Genomic DNA, 17607 nt, shown 5'->3' with positions numbered 1-17607 from the left:
TCTAACAGAAGAAACCAAAGCGGAAGTGACGTAGCCGAATGATTACAGGGACCGATCCGGAACAATCGCCTTCTAAAACGCCGCTCGGAGCGATGTCTCCTGCTCAATAATCCCTGACGCTCTTTGTGTGATGTTTACGCAGAATTAATCTCACTTAGCTCTGCAAGAAACACCTTGAGAAGAATGCACGGGTTGTCGCATAAACAAAAGAGATCGTTTGCGATAATAGCACACTAACAGAAGTGGCGCTTTTTACATCTGCTCCAAGGGCGGCGGCTGTCTTCAAATTTGTGGCGTGCGCGTGTTGTTTTTGAATGGAGGCGAGAGGAATGCAAATTTTAAAGTAGGCGAAAAAGATTTGTCCTCCCCATGCATTGTTGAATTATAACTCCCAGTATTACTCAGTTTGATCATTTTAAATTGTCCTTTTTATCTGGAAACCGATGGATTCCCACTTCGGCTTTAACGGGCAGAAACTTAACTTTCATTTAGGTATCACTTGGGCTGCTTTAACTATAAAGAGAATACATCTGTAACTCGGGGTTGAACTGTGGGGTGCTTGGTCCTTTCTGAGCTTGGCTCCCCCCCCCCTTGTAGACGTTTCATTACCCAACTCGGTAATATTATCTGTGCTGGAAGGGAGTGGGGTTTTAACCATATCTAGGGCAACTGCGACCACACTACTATAAGGATCGCGCAAATGACAATCTGAACAACTTTAGATGAAGTGAGCACGGCTATATGGAGGTGGAGAAAGGTCTTTGCTACCGGATCTCGTCAAGTAGACTGTCTCAAATATAAACTTATGATTTCAGATTGAGTCGAAAGGCTACTGTTTTCAGTGGTGGCGACAGGAATGATCAATAATTCCGAACTGATCAAACGTAAGTCTGTGTGCTCTCAATTTGCAATAAAAGTACACTACCGAGTCTCATACAGCTTCATCTTAAAGTCTCGACAGGCCAAAGACTACACGAAAGGCCACTGACTCTGTCCAGCCACACGCCTTCTTTCCCCGGAGAACAGTGCGTCGCATCTGTGTTGTAATACCACATACAGTGCTATTCTCAAAAAAGTCAGGAAAGATAACAATAAGTAATAATAAATAGTAATAATAAATAGTAATAGTAGTAATAGTAATAAATAATAATAATAATAATAATAATAATAATAATAATAATGCCTTAGGTGCAATTCCAAAACAACTGGAGCACCACTTGAACACCATTGGCATTGACAAATTCGCTATTAGTCAATTGCAAAAGGCGGCCTTACTAGGAACTGCTTCCATCCTTTGACGATATCTGTAATACCGTCAAACATCCACATCTGCCTATCCCAGGTCCTGGGAAAGGACTCGACAGGTAGACAAAATGCCAAATCCAGTCTGAACATCTGGCTGACTGTGCGATGATCCATAATAATAATAATAATAATAATAATAATAATAAATAATAATAAGTAATAATAATAAATAATAATAAGTAATAATAATAAATAATAATAATAATAATAATAATAATACCAGTTCCAAAGAAAAAGCAGGAGACTGACACTTATGTCTCTCGGAGAGGTTTTTAAAAAGTCTCTAGGATCTCCGGAGTCACCTCTACATTCAGTGGTAGCTCTGCACCCGGGTGACGCGCATTGAGCGCATGCGCGTGGGCAGCCCGATTTCCTCCCGGAGCGGCGTGCCTCCATCGGCGGAGATCATGCCCAAGGCGAAGCGGCCGAGAGGCTCTAGCGGGGTAACGACGACGAGCGTCCCCTTGGCCGAGCAGATTGCTCAGAGCGATGCCGTGAAGCCCGTTACGAGGCTCAAGCGACGGGGCCAGGCAGGGAAGCGTGGTGGCGGGGGAGAGGAGGAGGACGAGTATGTGGACGAGAAGCTCTCCCGGCGGATCTTGCTGCAGGCTCGCATCCAGCAAGACGAGCTGGAGGCCGAGCACGGCGCCGGCAGGAGCCACGAGCCCAGGAAGAAGACGACAGTCCTGGGTGAGTGTGTCTAGAAAGCTCGTGGCTGGAGCCGAGTAGCAGAAAGACGGGATAAGGCATTTTCTTGCTCAGCCAAAGTGTTTCGAAAGACACGTGTTTTTTAAAGAACGTTTTTTTGCTTCGGTTTACCCGAAAAATTATAAATGACAATACGCAACAAATTAGGGACAAAAAAAGTAAGCCATAAGATTTACACAGGGAAAGCCAGGGTGAACGGATAGATTTTTTTAGTAGGCGTCTTAGTATAATGGTACAGGCCTCCTGGATTTCAGAATGCCATTGTGAGAGTCACCACCTAGAACAGTGTTTCTCAACCTTGACAAGTTTAAGGCATGTGGACTTCAACTCCCAGAATTCCACAGCCAGCAATGCTGGCTGTGGAATTCTGGGAGTTGAAGTCCACATGCCTTAAAATTGTCAAGGTTGAGAAACACTGACCTAGAAGGCCACTTGTGAGAAACTACAAGATAGACACCGACCCCACCAAGAATATAAGAAGCCGTGAAAAATCAAGCAGGAGTTTGATCAGCCTACCTCCCGGAGATTAACTGTCAGAGAAAGCAAAACTGCCTAGGTTCTAAAATTATGTTTGAACGCAGACTGAAAATCATTGTTTTTCCTTCATGCAGACTATCAGTTGAGGAAGGCTGGAGTTAAACTTCTGAGGGTAACTCTTGGGCTGTTTTCATTTTTTAATAGACAGACAGGATGGTTAGCTTTTCACAATCAGTAACAGAAATGTGAAATCTTCCTGACTTGTGTTACTTTAGAGCTCTTATTTTCTTTATCCAGGATAATGAAATAAAATTTGATGTAACATTGTTTTTAATACCTAGTACATGGCTGGTTTCTAGCTCCTGTTGTTACATATTTATGATATTGCATAATGTTGTATTATATATAAGACTTGAAGGACCAGGTTAGGGAGACACCATTATGGAGAAAATGTATGTGGTGGTCAAGAGTCAACACAGTTTGATGGCACATAATCATTATATAGGTTCAGTAAACTCTCCATTTAATAGATTGTGGTGTAGTATTTTGCATAAAATATGTATGTGTAAAATCCCATTTCAATGTATGTAGACCTAACAGGTAAGGTAGATATTGATTAAATGCCATTGGGTTTAATGGACATTCTGGTGTAACAAATACCCCTTCCCCCACTTATTTAAATGAAAAATGTAATCTAAAGTTGCTTCCTCTAAAATATTTTCTTCTTTCTTTTTCAGGACCTACCTCAAAGGATGGAGACTCAGATGCAGAGGATGATGAGTGGCCAGTGCTGGGGGCAGCTGGAGCCATGGGGAAGGAAGAGTATTGTGAAGAGATGACTGTAAATCCAGATGACGAAAAAGCCATTGAAATGTTCATGAGCAAGAACCCACCAGTGAGGTAAGCCAGATGATCAAATACTGATATTATGGTAACATCTAGGATAAATTGTGAACAGATGAGGTAAATGGAACTTGTTGAGATGGCTAATTTGAGCCGAGAAAAGGCAGTATCTATGTTTATTCCCAATTGGCAACACCTCAAGGACTTTTTGCAGAAAACAAAAAAAAGGAACTTATGATTTGGGTTTTTGATTAAGCAAGATAAATTATAGAAAGAAGGGAGACAGGTTGTTGCCACAGAGTAAGAGATAAGTTTATAATTGCATTTAGAATTAATGTAAAGAGGATCAGAAGCCTCAGGGTCTTTTCCAATGAATTGTCTCTTCGCATTTGATGGCCATAGTATTGAGCTTCAGCTTCAGTACAGGTACTCCTCAACTTACAACAGTTTGTTTAGTGACCGTTCAAAGTTACAATGGCACTGAAAAAAGTGACTTATGACCGTTTTTCACACTTATGACCATTGCAGCATCTCCATGGTGACGTGATTTACATTCAGATGCTTGACAACTGACTCACATTTATGACGGTTGCAATGTCCCAGGGTCATGTGATCCCCTTTTCCAATCTTCTGATAAGCAAAGTCAATGGGGAAACCGGATTTATTTAACAGCCATGTTACTAATTTAATAACTGCATTGATTCACTTAACAAACATGGAAAGAAAAGTCATAAAATGGGGTAAAACTCTCTTAACAAATTTCTCACTTAACAGTACAAATTTTGAGTTCAATTGTGTTCATAGGTTGAGGACTACCTGTATCTGTCCTAAAGAATATTCAGGGTTGATTTCCTTTAGGATTGACTGATTTGATCTCCTTGCAATCCATGGGACTCTCAAGAGTCTTCTCCAGCACTACAGTTTGAAAGCATCAGTTCTTCGGTGCTCAGCCTTTTCTGTGGTCCAACTCTCACAGCTACACATTATTACTGAGAAAACCACAGCTGTACAGACCTTTGTTGGCAAGGTGATGTCTCTGCTTTTTAATATGTTGTCTAGGTTTCCCATAACTTTCCTCCCAAGGATCAAGTGGCTTTTAATTTCATGGCTGCAGTCACCATCTGCAGGGAACTTGGAGCCCAAGAAGATAAAATCTGTCACTGCTTGCATTTCTTCCCCTTCTATTGCCAAAAAGTGATGGGACCAGATGCCATGATCTTAGCTTTTTTAATGTTGAGTTTCAAGCCAGTTTAATTTATTTTAGGTTATAGAAGTAAAGGTATCCCTTGTCCAGTCAGTTCTGACTCTAGGGGGCGGTGCTCATCCCCGTTTCTTAGCTGACGGAGCCAGTATTATTTGAAGACATTTCCACGTTATGTGGTCAGCATGACCGTCAAGGCACATAGAATGTTGTTACTTTCCCATTGAAGTACCTATTTATCTAGTTGCATTTGCATGCTTTCAAACTGCTAGGTGGACAGAAGCTGGAGCAAGTAACAGGAGCTCACCCTGTTGTACAATGCTCAGGTCTTGAACCTGGACTGTCAGCTTTCCAGCTGATAAGCTCAACTTCTTTAATGGCTGAGCCACTGCACCCCCCCCCCCTTAAGATTATAATACAGTGTAAATTTAAATCCTTTCAATCACTTTTTTTTGTTCCATCTGTATCATAACCAAGATTTTTAGCCCATTCTCTCAAACTTTCTTTGACTTATGCTTCTTTTTCAAATTTCAATAAAAGTTCATAAATTTTAGCAATTAACGTGTTAATCATTTCTACACCATTATGCTTCATATTCAGTCTTACAATATTCAAAACCATAGATTGATCTACTCTAAATCTTTCTACCAACTGTAAATAAGATCCTGGTCATGTTTAGACAGCTAACTCACTTGTTTTCTATCACTAGTCAAGCCCTGGTCCATCTTGCAGTAACACCATGCTAAATAGTAACTGTTTCATTCAGAAGCTCTAACCAAGACTAAGGAAGGTTTTGAATTATAATTCCTTATATAAATAGGTGCAGGAGTTGGGCAGATTTTAGGTCACTAGTTATCAGGCTCTTATAGTTTATGTTTAGAAATTCTGTGGACCATATTTTATTCATATCCACTATAGCAGGGCTTTTCAACCAGTGGTACGGGTACCACCTGTGGTACATTGGCACCTGGCAGGTGGTACGTGACCATCCTAGAAAAGTGGTAGCTGGGGAGGGGAATGAGCTGAACCGGTGGCAGCACCGCACAACCTTGAGCGAGAGATGGCTGGAACTGCAGGGCTGTCAGGGCTCACAGAAGCGCCAGGATCAGCACCAGACTCCAGCTGGAGCTTGGCACTAATCCTGGCGCTTCTGAGCCCTGAAGAAGCACCAATCAGCTGGAATGTTGCAGCATCTCCAGGGTCTTGAGATTTACATTCAGATGCTTGGCAATTGATTCATATTTATGATGATCACAGTGTCCCAGGGTCATGTGAAGTGACCAAAACCTGCTGCAACCACCCAGCAGATGGGAATAAAAGCCAAACACCACCCCACCTCACCCGGGAACAAAAACCGAACACCACCCCACCCCACCCCCGCTGCCAATCCTCAACAGAAATGTTCACAACAATGAAAATCTCGGGCAGGAGGAAGAACGCGGCCAGGCTCGGCTGTGGCTTGTGGGGCACTTTTTTCAGTGCCATTGTAACTTCGAACAGTCACTAAGCGAACTGTTGTAAGTCGAGGACTACCTGTACTTTATCACTTTTTTCCTTTTTTTTTTTGGTCATCAAGTTTTTGACACCTTGCTAGGCAACAGGTGGTACTCGGATGTTGCCATATCCTAAAAGTGGTACAATGGGTGAAAAGGTTGAAAAGCCCTGCACTATAGGAACTTCTCCATTGTACATTGCAGTTCAAATGGTACACATCAGAGTGACAATTTCTCCATTTGTCAGTGTCTCCTAATGGATCTAAGCAGCTTCAGACTATCTCAGAAAAAATTATCTATTCAGGAGCCTCCAATAGTGGTGGGATGTATAGATGCAAATCTTAAGGGGTTGGGGATGTTCTCTCATTAATGCTTCAATATTCCTTAGTGGATGGTAAACTCAATGCTTCAGCTAGCAATAAGATACTCTATAATTCTAAAACTTTCTTTTCTTGTTGCTGTTGTTGTTTAACCAGCAGATGGTGCTTTAATTATTGGGTACAGAATATTGCATTTAAAATCTTGAGGTTCACATCTAAATATTTTGATAATGTATCCTAATCTCAAAATGGTACTATCTTTACAAATTTGAAACACAACACAAAATATTATACAGTTTACCTCCCTTAGAATTTCTTCTTTTATTTTAATATTATAGTTGTAAAATGCTAAAGATCTTTGGATAACATAGATTTAAAACAGCATTTCTTATTGGCATAAACTTTGGAATGAAACTTTTTAGATATATTCATTTTTAACTTTTGTGGAATAAATAGTATTTGGGGGTATGAAAAGCTATGAAATTGGCATTTTAAAAAGTACAACATATTTATCAGCTGTGACTGCATTTAATTCTTATTCATTGCTTATTCTGTTCCCACTGCAGCCATTGTATGCCCCAAATCTGCTCTGAAGAAGGCTTGGGTACTGCATGGGAGAACAAAGAGGAATTCCTAAATTACCCTAAATGTAAAAAATAAGCTTGTATTTTTCAAAGAGATTGGACAGGAGTATTAAATGTTAATATAAGTAAAGACGTTGCTACTTTCAAGTTGCTTGTTTTTACCATAATCTTCTGAACTGGACAATCATAGGCAGGTGATGGGTGAAGGGTCACCTAAGAAATTTTATTCTGATCTATGACAAGTCAGATTAAGAATCACCTTTAATGCTGTTACTCCTACTTAATTTGCTAATAAGGGGCTGAATAAGTTATCTATTTTATTTTCCTTTCATTTGGCACTTATTAGGCGCACGTTAGCAGACATTATCATGGAGAAGCTAACAGAAAAACAGACAGAGGTGGAGACGGTGATGTCAGAAATATCTGGCCAACCCATGCCACAGCTTAATCCTCGTGTCCTAGAAGTCTACAAAGGTGTCAAAGAAGTAAGTGTAATGGGTATGTGTTTTGTTGGCTATGTGTTTGTAATTCATGTATATAAATGTGAGCTACTTGCTGAAAAAACTTTCTAGTACAACCAGTCATGTGTGGTGTTCATAACTAATACTGCACTTCAGTTTATTATAGTTATTAATATTAATTAGAAATGTTTTTGATGAAGCTTATTAGTTAGCACAACCATTGCTGATGTGTAAAAAAATAGAGTAATATCAATGAAGGATCCCCGATATCTCCCTTTGCTACAAAGACTTTGTGAACAGTAAATACAGCACTGCAATTAAGCAATGCTGACAGTTGCTATCATATAATTAATCACTTTAAAACGTTTCTAAAGGTGTTGTCAAAATACAGAAGTGGAAAACTGCCCAAAGCCTTCAAGATCATCCCAGCATTATCCAACTGGGAGCAGATGCTTTATATCACAGAGCCAGAAACATGGACGGCAGCTGCCATGTACCAAGCAACAAGGTGGGATTCTGCTATAAATAATGCTACCATGCTGTTTTTCATTCATTGGCAGCTCCTTTCTGAGCTGGACACATTCAGAGTGACAGTTTCAACACATTAAATCAAGCTTGTGTTATAAAAGTGAAAGAGGCTAAACTATTTTAAATTCCAAGTCACTCTTTTCAGATTTTTTTAGTGTGGGATGTTGAAGTGCAGTTATTAATATTTCCATATTTTCTATGTACCCTAGTACTGTAGATGGTGTTTCTGCTTCTGAATGTTATTGGTAGGCATAATCCTCTCATAAAAGAAACTAATATCCAGCAGTCCTGTATGGGTTTCTTTGTCAAGAAAAAATGAAGTGTTCAATAAAAAAAAAACATTTGTAGATTAGGAAGACAAAACCAGAGCATTTAGTTCAACAGATGGTAGATGAAAGCCACCTCAGTGACCCAGTTTAGGGACACTCCATATTTTTTCTCACAGAGAATTTTAGACAGGTTTGTCTTGACCAGAATGTTATATCTTGGACACTTTCAACCATTTCTAGGGAAGAAATTCTTCCAGAATTCACCAAAAATGTATCAGCCTGGAAGAGGTTCAGCATGGTCTCGAAGGGGAACAGAAATTCTGGAATTCTATTCCCGAATCAGTCACTTTTACCCATTTCTTCTTCTGAACATTAAAACCCCTGCAAAGATTAATTTTATTGATGAAGATAGTTGTGAGAATTTTACGAGATTCAGAGATGTTAAAATCTGGTTGTTAATATGGCCTTTTTAGGTTTTGCCTTCTGTATGTGTGAACTTCCCTGAAGTCTGGTAATAGTACAAAATGTTTATTGAGATTATTGTAAGGATACTAAAATGATACTTATACTGTATTATAAAGCAATTGATCTTCACTTATCTAGTTTTCCCAGCTGGAATATTTCCTTTTTCACCTTTCCTTCCTCCCATGCTTTTATTATCTGTTCTAGAATTTTTTCTTCTAACCTTAAAGAGAGGATGGCCCAGAGATTCTACAATCTCGTGCTCCTCCCACGAATCAGAGATGATATTGCTGAATACAAACGCCTCAATTTCCATCTTTATATGGCACTGAAGAAGGCCTTGTTCAAACCTGGAGCATGGTTCAAAGGTGAGTTGGTTACAATGGAATGGTAATTTAAAATATAAAATTGTCAAGCAATTCTTAGTTTCTTGGTATCAGCTAGAAAATACATTGCTAATGTTCTCATCTTATGAGCATTTGTTTCAGATTTATTCTCTTACACCTCACTGCTATCATTGTTCTGTAATAAATTTACTTAAAAGGTAATATGATAGGATATGTGAGCTAGAAGTTTCATTTTGAACTGCAATACGTGTTTGCCTTTATTCTGTTTTTGCTTGTCAGACAGTACTTCTTCCCCTACTACTACAAATTAATTTTTGTTGTGTCAAGCACCAGTTTAGCAAGAACAAAAAAAGATTCTGACAGATTGCAGTTCAGTGAGGCCAATCTCTTTCCTTAGGATTATAATCTCATATTGAGGAGTTTGTGGGATGGGGGCACCCATTTCAGTCCAAGTAGCTGAAAAAGAAACAGTTCAAAAAGGAAGGGGAACTGGTGTTGCTGAATCGTCAGCTGGATCAGGGGAGAGGCTGACTTCCTCCACTGCAGCCTCAGAATAGCTTCCGCCAAGCAACAAGTGATAGAAGAAGGAACCCGAGGAAGGAGGGTTCTTTTGCAGAGGTGATGGGATCCAGCTTTCTGATTGATATTCCTCTGCAATCTAATAGAAAACCTTAAGTTAGACTTTAAAGGATAATGCTTCTTGTCGTGCAAGCTGGGATTAGGTAACGACCAAAAATATGCACAGATACATGGTTTAAGATAAATTGGCATGGATCAACACTAGCTGGCAAGAACAATATGGCAGGAAAAATTGAAATTTGATAGGGACTGCAATGAGAGGAGGTGCATAAATTTTCCTAGCCTGAGGGCCATACGTTATTCTGATAATAGATGTAGGGAAATGAAATTTACCGGTAAGTAATCCTCGACTTAGGACCAACAATTAGTGGAGGTGAGACCAAGGCTGGCTAACCCTGGTAACACTAATGAGCCATAACTAGCAGCAGAAAGTGGAGATCAGTGAATTTGTAGTTGGTCCACTCCATAGGGTAGTAGGTCAGTAGAAGGACATTGGTTAATCCAAGAACAATGCAATTCTTGAAGTTTCAGGTTCTTGAAGAATGAAAAATCAAGTTCAAGCTGGTGTGCTAGTGTGAGCTTCTTTTGTGTGTGTGTTACATTAGAAAAGGCTACGTTATCTCTAACCCACCCTTTCCTTTCCCTCCCAGGAATTCTCATCCCTTTGTGCGAGTCTGGAACATGCACACTGCGAGAAGCAATCATTGTGGGCAGCATCCTCACCAAATGCTCTATTCCAGTCCTTCATTCGGGGTAAGAGAGCTGAGCTAATTAACAGTGGAAGGGAAATAGTCCTGGGGATGTGAATGTGGAGAAGGGTCTCCTTTGCCATTCATCCATGTAGCCTTAGCTCTCAAATCTCGGTGGCAAAAAATTATGTTGATGTCTTGGTAGAAGAAAAATATTTCAGAATATACTTGTAATAAAATATTCTCTGATGCTATGCTAATAGCTGGACTGAGAGTCTGCAGCCTACTACAAAATTCTTGCTTGATATGTAATATTCTTGTATTTAGGCATTTACTTATTCCTGGGGTTCAGCAATGTATTATGATTGTTGTGGCCTAAATGTTTTGGAAAAATTACTTCATGCCAGGAATAGGGTTGCCAATTTTTCCACGGGTTCCATTCTTATGCCCTGACAATAGCAGGTACCCATGCAAGAAGGAGGTAAAGCTTAAAGAAAAGCCTCAGATTCTTATCTATACAAATCAGGCTCTCCCCAAAGCACAGAAGCACCATCTGTAATAGACATTAGCAACCTAAATTATGGCCATGTTGCATTTCATTGCTCAAACCACAAGCCACATTGCCTTTTGGCCAATGCCTCCAACCACAAGCCACATTGCCTTTTGGCCAATGCCTGCCAATGCCTACTCATCGTTCCTCAATTTGGTGTTCTCTATATGTGTTAAACTTAACTATAATCCCAGTGGGCATGGCCATATCTATGCCTAGAAGCATTGGGTTTGAGGCAGAGGGACTGGATTTGCTATTCCTCTAACTTCCTTCATCAGTAGGAATCCCAGTTTTCTCCTTCAAAGCAAATTTGAAAGCATATGGAAATTCCCTTAATGCTTTGCCCCCTCATCACCTTTCACTTAATTTTTGCAATCAGATGATGATCAAATTGTTATATAAACATGCATTCAAGTGTTATTTCCATTCTTTTCTCCTTTTCTTGTGCTAGAGCCGCTATGCTAAAGATTGCTGAGATGGAATACAGTGGTGCCAACAGCATTTTTCTCCGTCTGCTGATTGACAAGAAATATGCCTTGCCTTTCCGAGTTGTAGATGCTCTAGTTTTTCACTTTCTAGCCTTTCAGAAAGATCAGCGGACTCTCCCTGTCCTGTGGCATCAGTGCCTCTTGACATTTGCCCAGCGCTACAAAGAGGACCTGTCTTCTGAGCAAAAAGAAACTCTCTTGGAGTTGCTGAAGTTTCACAACCATTCCCAGATCTCTCCAGAAATCCGCAGGGAACTGGTGAACTCCAAATGTCGGGACATTGAGGGGATTCCACCAGTTGCAATGGAGTAAACAAAGTAAGGGATGAAAGGCCCCGTATATGGCTCACTTCAATTATTGTGATTTGCTTATGATGGGACGCGTAAGTTAAAGAATAAAATGATCCTACAGCATTGGAGCTTAGCAAGCCTTTTTTGCAGGAATTAAGGCTTTTATACATTTTTTTAATCACCGCTGTGCTTGGGACAAAATAAGATTATTTTTGCTTATGAAAGCCTTCCTTAATAAATAACGTTAATAGTGGGACTATAAGGTTTTTGGAAAACCCTTCTCTCAGAAAGGACTGTGATAATGACATGACCTTTGAAGGCATTGATGGAGGAATATTATTAATAAAGAGCAGCAAGCTGAACAGTTGCAATTCAGATTAATGGGAAAATAAAAAGAATGCCAATTCTGTGAGGCAATCTAAACATAGGAAGAGAGCAATCATTGCTTTATGGAACAGGGCCCCTTATAAGTGTGGATAATCAAGGTCATGTTTCCTTAAAATAGGAATGATCACTCATGTGACTCATGACCCCATCCACCTCACCCAGTCTCTATGGTAGGGATGTCAAACTGCCGGCCCACGGGCCGGACGCGTCACGTGGAAGCCACGCCCACCCCATTGCCGGCAATGGCAAAATCGGCCCGATACATTGTGTGACTTCACGTGACGTCACGAGTTTGACATGCCTGCTCTATGGATTCGGAAGTGGTGTGTGTACATTGCTGCTTTGGGTTACTCCTTTCAGTGCTGAATTGGAAGGGTGGCTGGTCAGACCAGACCGGATATGCAGCTTGAGCATGCTAGATAGAACTTGAGCTGCTTTGCTTTCTGAGAGGGATGTCTGAGCGTTGCGTAGCATGCACAAATGTCTTGCACCACTTTTTAATAAGACAATGACCACTTCTGTTCTCAACGATGCCCTTGACGTGATGGCCCGTTGCCTGGAGGCCGTAAGGGTCTGGATGGGGAGGAACAGACTCAGGCTCAACCCCTCCAAGACCGAGTGGCTGTGGCTGCCGGCGCCTCGGCATAGTCAGCTGACTCCATCGCTGACTATAGGGGGCGAAATTCTGGCCCCCTCGGAGAGGGTGCGCAATCTGGGGGTCCNCATTTTTTTAAATCACCGCTGTGCTTGGGACAAAATAAGATTATTTTTGCCTATGAAAGTCTTCCTTAATAAATAACATTAATAGTGAGACTATAAGATTTTTGGAAAACCCTTCTCTCAGAAAGGACTGTGATAATGACGTGACCTTTGAAGGCATTGATGGAGGAATATTATTAATAAAGAGCAGCAAGCTGAACAGTTGCAATTCAGATTAATGGGAAGATAAAAAGAATGCCAATTCTGTGAGGCAATCTAAACATAGGAAGAGAGCAATCATTGCTTTGTGGAACAGGGCCCCTTATAAGTGTGGATAATCAAGGTCATGTTTCCTTAAAACAGGAATGATCACACGGTGACTCATGACCCCATCCACCTCACCCAGTCTCTATGGTAGGGGTGTCAAACTGCCGGCCCGCAGGCCAGATGCGTCACGTGGAAGCCACACCCACCCCATTGCCGGCAATGGCAAAATCAGCCCGATACGTTACGCGACGTCACGTGACGTCGCGAGTTTGACATGCCTGCTCTATGGATTCGGAAGTGGTGTGTCTACATTGCTGCTTTGGGTTACTCCTTTCAGTGCTGAATGGAAGGGTGGCTGGTCAGACCAGACCGGATATGCAGCTTGAGCATGCTAGATAGAACTTGAGCTGCTTTGCTTTCTGAGAGGGATGTCCGAGTGTTGCGTAGCATGCACGAATGTCTTGCACCACTTTTTAATAAGACAATGACCACCTTCTGTTCTCAGCTTTGGTCACTGGGAAAGCCAAAACTCCTCTGTTTTGAACTTGGATAGTTTTGTATGATGATGAAATGATTCCCTGCCTCAAACACACGTACACATATATGAACAGCACTCTTTTGTCCACTGGTTGAGATCTACAGTATGTTTCAGTTGTACATACAGTCCAAGGACAAGTGGCATTTAAACACTTTCTGATGGGAAAGCAATAAGCAATCTTGTTGCAGCTGCTCTTTTCTTCCTGGCTAACAGATGCAACCAGAAAGGTTCTCTTGCTACACAGAGTCATGTTCTTTTCAAACGTCAAGAAGCAGCCTTCCACTATCTTGCTCCTCTGGCTGATGTTATAGTTAACTTCAGATCAACTCCGCTAGAAATTGGAAATGATGCCATTGTTGAGTCTTTGAAAAGTGGCTTATTTCATAAGCTGCTTCTAAATTAGATTCGTAATATTGTCACAGAGAAATTCCTTAAGGTATCTAGCACAACATAAAGTTTGCTAGCGTCTGGGCAGATGCTAGAAGATCCTTAGGACATAAGAGGAAATTTTCCTTCTTTGAATACATAGACTTACACATCACATCTATTGTATATTCTTGATAAGCAGGATGTGATCCTTATGGCGCTTTTTTTTTTTTTTTTGCCAAAATCTAATATTCAGAGGATCAGCAGCTGGCCACAAGTATTAAAAGTTGTGAATAGTAGACCTTTTTGAAGTAGAATTGCTATTTGATACTTGCTGGTGTCCTGAATTCTCTCTCCTTTGTTCAGAATGCTTTTCCAATGTTGTACCCCTAACAACGTCGAACTGTTTGGTTCTGTTTTCTGCTCCCTCTTGCCAAAATGGAATATATTTGGGCTATAATTCAAGTCGCAGGAATGTTGGATGGGCGCTATTGTAGAATGTAAAGTTTTAACTAAGAGAAACAGCTGGCTCCAGATGCCATCTGTGATGGTTCCGATATAGCAGTTGTCATCATTACTTCTTTCTGTACTACATTTCCTTCCCACTTTAAGCTGGGGTCTGCTGTAGTCATATTCTAACTGTGATTAGCACAGATGTGAGGATACCAAAGGTCAGTGCCTACTTATTGGCAGGGAGTAAGCAAGACACTTTCTCCTGTGCTTTTCAAACTGATGCAGCTCTAGGGCTGCATTAGGATCTTTATGCTTTTGGGCATGTTCAATAAGCAGAACTCATTATTCTCTTTCTGAACTGTAGACAAGCTTATTGGTGATTCTTGCAGCAGCTGGGAATGGAAGAGTAATTGGTTTGAATAGGTTTCAGCTTCAGGGGAGATTTGGTTGAGTGGCTGCTCTGAGCAGCAGGCTTTTCATGTTATGATATGTCCCCTAGGACAAGACACTCGCTAGAGCACCGATTACTGAATAATTTGCATGTCACCCATCCATCTACTTGGCAGTGCAAGTGGTCATAGGCTAAAGCTGTTAATGCTGTATAGAGCTAGTAAATTAACAGCTGATGCAGCCTAAACCATTTCCGTGGATGGAGTTCTATGTAACTAAGAACAGGCTGCTAGCATGACTCTTGAAGGGTGAAAGCAGTAAAGCCAAGCCAAAGGGAGGCAGTGTCTGGAACATGTTCCTAGACAGAGGAATCAAGTCAAGAGGCTTTGAATAGACCTTGTACACATTGTTGTGCAAAGTGAATGGAACTGAGTCAGTGACTCGTGGTCAGTGTTTTCTGGTTGCATTTACATTCATTGGAATCGTCTTAGGAAGAAATGGTTTAAGTCTTTAGAATTTTAGGCTTCCTTTGTACAACTGTAGAATAGGCTTAGGCTTGTTTGTGGTTCAGCATTTGCTAAATCACAGTAGACTATCTGGGCATAACATGTTCCACGCATGCAGCAATTGTGTTTTGTTAACGCTTAACATACTAGACCATCTAGATCAGTGTTTCTCAACCTTGACAATTTTAAGGCATGTGGACTTCAACTCCCAGAATTCCACAGCCAGCATTGCTGGCTGTGAAATTCTGGGAGTTGAAGTCCACATGCCTCAAAATTGTCAAGGTTGAGAAACACTGATCTAGATTATTGAGTCCAACCTGTTGCCCAGTGCAGAAATCCAAATGAAAGCATCCATTTAGGCATCGATCACTGGTCTCTAGGTTCCTAGGTTTCCCCTTTTCTTCCTCTTGAAACATGTGCCCTCCAATCACCTGTTAATTCTTTAAAAAAAGATCAGGCCAGATCAGTAAGTTCCTTCAATAGCTAAGTAAGGTACATGTCATCTGCCCTCACATAAGGTCAAGAAGCATTGTCTACTCTATCCCAAGCAAAATCTGCAAACATGCTCCTTTATCTCTCTTCACAGTTGTATTGTGAAATACATATCCTCTTCTCAGAAAAGGCTTAAGCCAAAATGAGCTCTGCCTTTTGTTATCTGTAAGCTTTTTGCTATCTTTATTGAGCAACTTGTATAATTATTTCCTTCTTCTTTTTTTGAACCTATCAATCTATCTTAAAATTTGGTTGTTGAAATTCTAGTTTCCATTAACCCTAATCACATAATTGGCCAAGTTCACTCATAGCGTTTGCTTAGTCAAGATTAACTGAATAAATTACACTTTGCTATATTCACCCGGCATAGCAAATCAAGCAAATGACATTATGGCATAGAATGGAGTTTCAGAAACTTTCTGGCTCAGGAATCTGTTAGAAAAAACAAGAGGGGTAGTTCTGAGCTGACAAGCTCTCTGCTACACTTTAGAGAAGGTATAAAAAAAATTCCACAAGGTACCTCCTTGTGAAGTCTTTTGTTATTTGTGGAGAATTTTTTTCTTAGTTCATTAGAGTTTTGCTTCCCTTTATTCCCATGGAACACATTCAAGTCATCTGCTTAACAGCAATCTGTGAATTGGGTCATAATTCACCATAGGGAAGACCATCTATTGCCCGCATTTTGCCCACCATAAAGGTGACATTCTTCCCTTAAACTAATCAGGTATGGAGGCTTTTTAAGAGGTTTTTTTTTTTCCCAAGACTCACTTGCCATACTTGATTGGATCAATAAATATGAATACTCATACATTCCTGCCTGCAGCTCTTTAAATTCCTCGTAAGGACACTCTGTTAACATGTTAATGTATTGATTGCACCAGTTTTCTAGAGTATTATATTTGAAAGGAAATACAGTACAGAGATACTCATTCCAGGATGGTTTTACTGCAGCCTTTCAGTAGATTGGGATTCACAGAAACATGCTTTATTTCCTAAACCAGGGGTAGGCAACCTTGGCTCTTTTATGACTTGTGGACTTCAACTCCCAGAATTCCTGAGTCAGCATGGCTTTTTCAGGAATTTTGGCTATTGCAGTCCAAAAGTCATAAAAGAGCCAAGGTTGCCTACCTCTGTCCTAAACCATAATAACTTAAGCAGTGCCTTGCTGGATTGGATCTTGGCCCATCTATTCAGCAGTCTCTTCTCACAGTGGCCAAGCAACTGCACAAGGAAGCCCACTAGTCTTCCATTGAATGGTCTTCATTACATTTGCTACGTTACAACTAGTCTTCAGATTTGTTATGTTACAAAATAACAGCAGTGGCCCACTGGGCAGGCATGATCTCAACTTTCTCCACTAAGGGTCCTGTTTGCAGTCCTTTAGAAGCCCAGCCAAGAGGAAAAAGTCCAGAACTATGAGCTGTTTTCTCTCCAGTCCTAAGAGCCGTTAAGAATTCTTAAGGCTGACCAGTGTTACTGACTGCACCATACTGCAAACAAAAAAATAAAAACCTCTGTAAGTTTAACTTTAGCAGGTTGTGGTGTCATAACAAAAAAAGTTTCAATGCCATCTAAAGTATCAGGCACTAATATGCTTGAAAATCAATTAATAGCCATTGCAGTTGTAGTAGTTATGTTCTCTTTCCACACATATCTCCTTCAAGTTAATAAAGTAGCTACTTTATTTCATGCTGCATTTTACTTTAACATTAAAGCATAGTATTATTATAGTTGCTATTCTTACCCATCTAGTTGCTGGATTTAGCTGCTACAGCTGAGAAATGTGCACTATTGGAATAGTTATTATAACATGAATGAAGACCTTGAAAGGGACAAACCAAGAGTAGCCAGAATTTTTAATAGCACCATGGAGCATACAGCGTTCTTTAGAAGATGTGGCCAAATCACATTGTAG

General features: G+C 40.5%; 1 protein-coding gene across 1 annotated transcript; it reads left to right on the top strand.

The window, feature by feature from the left end:
- The first annotated feature begins 1697 nt into the window (after positions 1-1697).
- Positions 1698-11952, top strand: BYSL (bystin like). Its single transcript, XM_015823157.1, has 7 exons — positions 1698-1995; positions 3228-3390; positions 7278-7416; positions 7767-7900; positions 8859-9019; positions 10228-10330; positions 11268-11952. The coding sequence occupies exons 1-7, from the start codon at positions 1713-1715 to the stop codon at positions 11614-11616; spliced, it is 1332 nt and encodes a 443-aa protein (XP_015678643.1). The 5' UTR covers positions 1698-1712; the 3' UTR covers positions 11617-11952.
- The last annotated feature ends 5655 nt before the right edge of the window (positions 11953-17607 follow it).

This window comes from Protobothrops mucrosquamatus, unplaced genomic scaffold (assembly GCF_001527695.2).
Source record: "Protobothrops mucrosquamatus isolate PMUCROS unplaced genomic scaffold, P.Mucros_1.0 scaffold1785, whole genome shotgun sequence".
Taxonomy (NCBI): Eukaryota; Metazoa; Chordata; class Lepidosauria; order Squamata; family Viperidae; genus Protobothrops; species Protobothrops mucrosquamatus.
This window is presented reverse-complemented; position numbering and strand designations above follow the sequence as displayed.

Excerpts from the sequence above, each read along its gene's own strand:
- BYSL (XM_015823157.1), top strand. The coding sequence starts at position 1,713 with ATGCCCAAGGCGAAGCGGCCGAGAGGCTCTAGCGGGGTAACGACGACG. Across the intron at positions 1,996-3,227 it reads GAAGAAGACGACAGTCCTGG|GACCTACCTCAAAGGATGGA; the intron begins GTGAGTGTGTCT and ends TTTCTTTTTCAG. Across the intron at positions 3,391-7,277 it reads AGCAAGAACCCACCAGTGAG|GCGCACGTTAGCAGACATTA; the intron begins GTAAGCCAGATG and ends GGCACTTATTAG.